Source organism: Limulus polyphemus, unplaced genomic scaffold (genome assembly GCF_000517525.1).
Source record: "Limulus polyphemus unplaced genomic scaffold, Limulus_polyphemus-2.1.2 Scaffold393, whole genome shotgun sequence".
Lineage (NCBI taxonomy): Eukaryota > Metazoa > Arthropoda > Merostomata > Xiphosura > Limulidae > Limulus > Limulus polyphemus.
Window position 1 is genome coordinate 208,675 of NW_013666003.1, and position 6,875 is coordinate 215,549.

General features: G+C 34.2%; 3 protein-coding genes across 3 annotated transcripts in view; all 3 read left to right on the plus strand.

The window, feature by feature from the left end:
* The window catches only part of LOC111085443 (cytochrome c oxidase subunit 1-like), a 47,767-nt gene extending 44,426 nt beyond the window's left edge, over positions 1-3,341 (plus strand). The window contains 2 exon segments of the mRNA XM_022384018.1: positions 2,480-2,807; positions 2,810-3,341. Of these exon segments, the coding sequence (XP_022239726.1) occupies positions 2,480-2,807; positions 2,810-3,132 (651 nt within the window). The 3' untranslated portion in view covers positions 3,133-3,341.
* Positions 3,342-3,969: 628 nt separating this feature from the next.
* On the plus strand, positions 3,970-6,305 carry LOC106457924 (cytochrome c oxidase subunit 2-like). The gene is given in 2 exon segments (XM_022384009.1): positions 3,970-4,260; positions 4,262-6,305. Coding segments are annotated over 2 exon segments (666 nt in total). The 3' UTR covers positions 4,637-6,305.
* On the plus strand, positions 5,524-6,465 carry LOC111085442 (cytochrome c oxidase subunit 3-like). The gene is given in 1 exon segment (XM_022384008.1): positions 5,524-6,465. A coding segment is annotated over 1 exon segment (771 nt). The 3' UTR covers positions 6,295-6,465.
* The last annotated feature ends 410 nt before the right edge of the window (positions 6,466-6,875 follow it).

The window sequence follows — 6,875 nt, forward strand, 5'->3', positions numbered from 1 at the left end:
ACATATTTAATAAAAAATTACTTTCAAATCCACCTTCAATTCTATCCTTTCAATAAAACATCCATATTAATAAATTAATTGTAACCCACTTCAACCTTTACTATTAGCTGCACCTTGACCTGACATAAAAAAAATTAATTTCTAATGATAGCTTTAACTCTATAAAGGCAATCAATGACGGCGGTATACAAACTGGAATAACAAAATAAAGTAAAATTAAACGATGACCATCGATTACAGAGCAGGTTCTTCTGAACAGCTTAAAGCACCGACAATTTTTTTAGGTTTCATGATCAACAATTACTACCCTAGTTTCCTTTACACCTCAAAATAACAGGGTATCTAAGCCTAGTCTATAGTCAAAGCTTAAAAAACACAAAAATTAATCTATCATCCCAACTGTGAAAATTTTACCTCTCAAGAGGAATATAATAAATACAACAAATTCATAATTTTAAAGATCAAAAAATTTAACAAAGATCCTCTGTCTAACAGCGGGAGCTGGCACAATTTTAACCGACCTAATCTACAAATTACCGAACCTCACCTTTATGAGTTATTCAGAATTAAATACTACAAAAAAAAACAATAAAAATTAATTCCATTGTCAGAGAAATCTAAGTATGCTTATATTATTCATACAGCTAAAAAAAACCAAAATCAAGTTTAGTATTTATCACATTCATACTCGGTATATTCTAATTATTTCTACTTTTTTACATAGTAGAAATAATATTATATTATTTATATGAAATTGTAAAACTATAAATTTAAAAAAATCGATTTCCAAGTAACAATTTTTATTTATATGATAACTAATAAATATATACCCCCATTATGCTTAAATTGTTTTTATATATTTTTATAATTTACTTATTCTTATGTGGCTTATTCTTATTTTTAGATGCTAATTACGATCATACGTTAGTTCACTTTAATCGCCCATTTAAGATATAATGAATTATAAGGGTTCATTAGAATATAGATGAGATATTACTTTGAAAAAGTAATTAGTGTAATTACCGAACACTAAAAAAGGTGAAGTGCCTGATTAAAGGGTTATTTTGATGGAATAAACAAAGTAGGAAAATCCTATCTCCACCTAATTCTGATGGCTTGAACCATTTCCTTTGAAATCAAAATTCAACGTGCCGTACACCAAAAATTAAAAAAGTAAGCTAACCTAAGCTATTGGGCTCATAACCCACTGATAAAAGTCATAACCTTTTCTATTCTAATCCTAACTCTTCCCACTATTAACTTATTTTCTGTACCACTTATTTTAGGGACAACAATTACAATAAGATCTTTCTCTTAACTTATAGCTTGAATAGGCATAGAAATAAACCTAATAGGCTTCATCCCACTTATTTCCACCCACTCAAGCAAACGAGCCTCAGAAGCATCTCTTAAATATTTTCTTATTCAAACAATTGCTTCTTCTACGTTTCTTTTCTCCTTTTTATTATCATCTTCTTTCTCCATTTTTTTAATTTACTGCAATAACCCCTTGAATAATCACTTCCATGGTCATTTTATCTTTAAGGGTTAAGCTAGGGGCTGCCCCTTTCACATATGATTACCAACAGTCTCTGAAGGACTATCTTGAATAAACTGCTTCATCCTAATATCATGACTAAAAATTGCTCCCCTTTCCATTATCTCTATAATTTTTCCAAAAACAAAACCCTTATCATTATCATCGCCATTTTCCCTGCAGTCAGAGGATCAATAGGAGGGCTGAATCAAACATCCCTCCGAAAAATTTTAGCTTTCTCATCCATTTCTCACATAGCATGAATACTTTCCTCCAACCTAATCTCAAAGCATTATGATTATTTTATATTTTCATCTACACCATTATTATTTCATCAATTATTTTATGCTTTGCTCCCTTTAATACATTCCACATTAACCAAATCTTCACAAACCAAAATAAAAAACTTAATTCCCTTATTATTATCAATCTCCTTTCCCTAGGAGGATTACCCCCCTTTTTAGGATTTTTACCAAAATGACTCATCATCTTCTCCCTCCTTCAAATAAATATATTTCTAATAATTTCAATTCTAATCATTTCAGCTCTCATCAATCTTTATTATTACACCCGTATTTCTTATTCCTCACTTCTTTTAATTAACTCAAACAATAAGTGAATAAAAATAAAAACACCACCTATATCAAAACAACTACCCTTATCAATAATCTTACTCTTTGGTCTAATTACCTCCATATTAATATTTCCCCTACTATAAGATTTTAAGTTATTAAAACTAGTAACCTTCAAAGTTACCAAAAACGTCAATCCTTTTTTATCTTAAACCTCAACACCTAAATGTATATTTAAATTTGCAATTTAAAATTTTAATTAAACTATAAAGCCTTGATAAAGAAGATAAAAATCTCATATGTAGATTTACAATCTACCGCCTAAAATTCAGCCACTTTACCGCGATGACTTTATTCAACAAACCACAAGGACATTGGAACAATATATTTAATCTTTGGTATTTGAGCTGCAATAGTAGGGACAGCTCTCAGAATTCTAATTCGAGCCGAACTTGGTCAACCTGGTTCACTAATTGGAGATGATCAAATTTACAATGTAATTGTAAGAGCCCACGCATTTGTAATAACCTTCTTCATAGTCATACCCGTAATAATTGGGGATTCGGGAACTGACTCACCCCCCCCTTATACTAGGAGCCTCCAACTTAATAACATAAGCTTTTGGCTTTTCCCTCCATCTTTCCTACGTTTACTCAGATCAGTCACAGTAGAAAGAGGGGCAGGGACAGTTTGAACTGTCTACCCCCACTAGCATCGGGGGTCGCACATGCAGGAGGCTCAGTAGACTTAACAATCTTTTCCCTCCACTTAGCAGGGATGTCGTCAATTCTATGTGCCATTAAATTCATCACCACAATAATCAAGATACGAACATCCTGGATAGTTCTTGAGCGAATACCCTTATTTGTCTGATCAGTAAAAATTACAGCAATCCTTCTTCTCCTATCCCTTCCTGTTCTTGCTGGAGCTATTACTATACTTCTTACAGACCGTAACTTTAATACATCATTTTTAGATCCTGCGGGAGGAAGAGATCCAGTCCTATATCAACATTTATTTTGATTCTTCGGACATCCTGAAGTTTATATCCTAATCCTTCCCGGATTTGGAATAATCTCCCACATTATTAGACACGATACAGGAAAAAAGGAGCCCTTCGGAACTCTTGGAATAATTTATGCTATACTAGCCATTGGAATCCTTGGCTTCATAGTATGAGCCCACCATATATTCACAGTTGGAATAGATGTAGATACACGAGCTTATTTCACCGAAGCAACCATAATTATTGCTGTTCCCACAGGAATTAAAATATTTAGATGACTAACTACCCTACATGGATCACAACTTTCCTATGAGCCTCCTCTCCTGTGAGCCCTAGGCTTCGTTTTCCTATTCACAATCGGGGGATTAACTGTAGTAATCTTGGCTAACTCTTCCATTGACATTATTCTCCACGACACATATTACGTTGTCGCCCATTTTCACTAAGTTCTTTCAATAGGAGCAGTGTTCGCTATTCTAGCAGGAGTTACTCATTGATTCCCTTTATTCTTCGGTATAACAATAAATCCAAAATGACTAAAAATTCATTTTTAGTCATATTTATTGGTGTAAACGTCACTTTTTCCCTCAACACTTCCTAGGTTTAAGCGGAATACCACGACGATACTCTGATTACCCAGGTGCTTTCATCACCTGAAATGTACTCTCTTCCTTAGGTTCACTTCTCTCTCTTTTATTGCCGTCATAGGATTCATTTTCATTATGTGAGAATCCATCATCAGAAAACGTCCCATCATATTCTCCAACCATCTCCCTTCCTCAGTAGAATGACAACACAATATTCCACCAGCAGATCATACATACAACCAACTAACAATACTAATCAAATAACTTATGGCAACTTGATATCACCTTCTATTTCAAGATAGAGCTTCCCCTACTATAGAGCAAATAATTTTTTTCCATGATCACACAATAATCATCCTTACCCGAATTACAACCCTAGTAGTATACATAATAATAAACACCATATATAACTCTTTTACTAATCGAGTTCTTTTAGAAGGTCAAGAAATTGAAACATTCTGAACCATCATCCCAGCACTCATATTAATTTTCATTGCCCTACCCTCTCTCCGGCTATTATATCTTATAGATGAAATTAACAACCCCACTCTAACAGTAAAAAACTATTGGTCACCAATGATACTGATCATACGAATATTCAGACTTCTCTTCCATTGAATTTGATTCCTATATAATTCCTGAAGCAGAAAGCTCCTTGTCCTCTTTTCGACTATTAGACGTTACTAACCGTACAATCCTTCTAATAAGCACCCAAATTCGATTAATAATTACTGCTGCTGACGTCATTCATGCCTGAACAGTCCCAGTCCTAGGAATAAAAATTGATGCAATCCCAGGCCGTTTAAATCAATCCTCAATTATAATTAATCGTCCTGGCCTCTTCTTTGGACAATGCTCAGAAATTTGTAGAGCAAACCACAGCTTCATACCAATTGTTGTTGAAAGTGTTAACACCCCATCCTTCGTCAAATGAATATATTCAATAGTTGAATTGCTAGGTGACTGAAAGAAAGTAATGGTCTCTTAAACCAACACACAGTAGTTTTCGCCTACTCCCAGCGAAAAAGATTAGTTAACCAAATAACACCAGTTTGTCAAGCTGGAGTCACTGACTAAAGTATCTTTTAATTCCTCAAATAGCCCCTCTTAAGTGAGCCATAATAACAATTACATTCTCCCTCTCACTTTTAGTTTCAATGATAATCCTCTACTCAAACTTCAGCTCAAAAATTCACCTGAAAATGATAACAAATCTCTTTTCAATTTTTGATCCATCTACATCTCAATCCATCTCCCTTAACTGAATTAGTACCTTCTTAATTATCCTATTCACCCCTACCTCTATTGAATAATTCCTTCCCGCCTTCAAATCCTAATTATTAATCTATTCAGCACTCCTAATAAAGAGCTCTCAATTTTACTATCAAAATAAAAAAAACCTGGAATAATCTTCCTCCTAATTTCCCTATTTTGATTAATCTCAATAAATAACTCCTTAGGACTTCTACCACACATCTTTACATCCACAAGACACATTATAATAACTATCTCACTAGCCTTACCAATCTGAATAACAATCATATTATTTGGGTGATTAACTAATACTTCCCACATATTTGCTCACCTAGTCCGTCAAGGAACCGCACCAGCCCTAATAGCATTCATAGTCTGCATTGAATCCATTAGTAACCTAATTCTTCTTACCCTTCTTAGAAATAGAGCAGTTATATCCAGACATTCCACTATTTTAACCATCTACATTGCCCAAATTGCACTTCTTTCCCTCGAAATAGCAGTAGCACTAATTCAAGCCTATGTATTTGTAGTTTTATCAACACTATACTCCACAGAAATCCACTAATGGCCAAACATACACACCCATTCCACATAGTTGACCAAAGTCCATGACCCCTTACTGGAGCTTTAAGAGCTCTTACCTTAACAACAGGGCTAATTAAATGATTTCATAAAATAAATCCCAACCTACTAATTTTAGCGTTACTCATAACTCTAATAACAATAATCTAATGATGACGAGATATTATCCGAGAATCCACCTTCCAAGGAAATCAAACCTCAGTAGTAATTTTAGGACTGCGTTGAGGAACAATTCTATTCATCATCTTGGAAATTCTATTCTTCGTCTCATTTTTCTGAGCATTTTTTCATAGAAGACTATCACCAAGAATTGAATTAGGATCCTCTTGACCTGCCTCAGGAATCTCACCCTTCAATCTTTTTCCAATTCCTCTCCTTAATACTGCAATCTTACTATCATCAGGCGTTACCATCATTTGAGCTCACCACAGAATTATAGAAAATAATCACCCTCGATCCCTACAAGTCCTCCTCCTCACTATCATTCTAGGCCTTTACTTTACTAGCCTACAAGCCTGAGAATATTGAGAAGCCCCATTTTCTATTGCAGACTCAGCCTACGGCACAACCTTCGTAGCCACAGGATTTCACGGACTTCATGTAATCATCAGCACATCTATTCTCTTTATCTGCTTTCTTCGTCTTATATTTTTTCATTTCTCTCCTAAACATCACTCCGGATTCGAAGCTGCCGCCTGATACTGACATTTCGTTGACGTAGTTTGACTCTTCCTCTTCATCTCCATCTACTGATAAGGGTCTTATCTTTTTAGCATGAAAAGTACATTTAGCTTCCAACTAAAAAGTTTAAAAATCTTAAAAAAGATAATTAAATCAATTCTAACTTCAATCATCGTTTCCATTACTCTAAGTTTTATCCTCAGTTTCTTATCCCTAACCCTGTCAAAAAAAATCCACTTTAGACAGAGAAAAAAAGATCCCCATTGAATGTGGATTCAACCCATTCTCATCTTCCCGAATCCCATTTTCCCTCCGATTCTTTTTAATTTCAATTATCTTTCTAATTTTTGATGTAGAAATTGCCCTATTACTTCCCATCCCCTTCACTACTTCCCTAAAAAACTCTATAATCACACTCTCCATCTTCCTTATAATTTTAATTTAGGTCTATTTCACGAATGAAATCAAGGAGCATTGGATTGAGCAAACTAAGGTAAGTTTTTAAATCATAAAATCTAATTTGCAATTAGAAATTATTGGAAAAACCCAATCTTACCTAGTAAAATAGAAAGCGAAAATTTGCACTCAGTTTCGACCTGAACCCTTGGTTAAAAACCTCTATTTTCAATAGAAGCCAAACAAGGAGGCGTCTC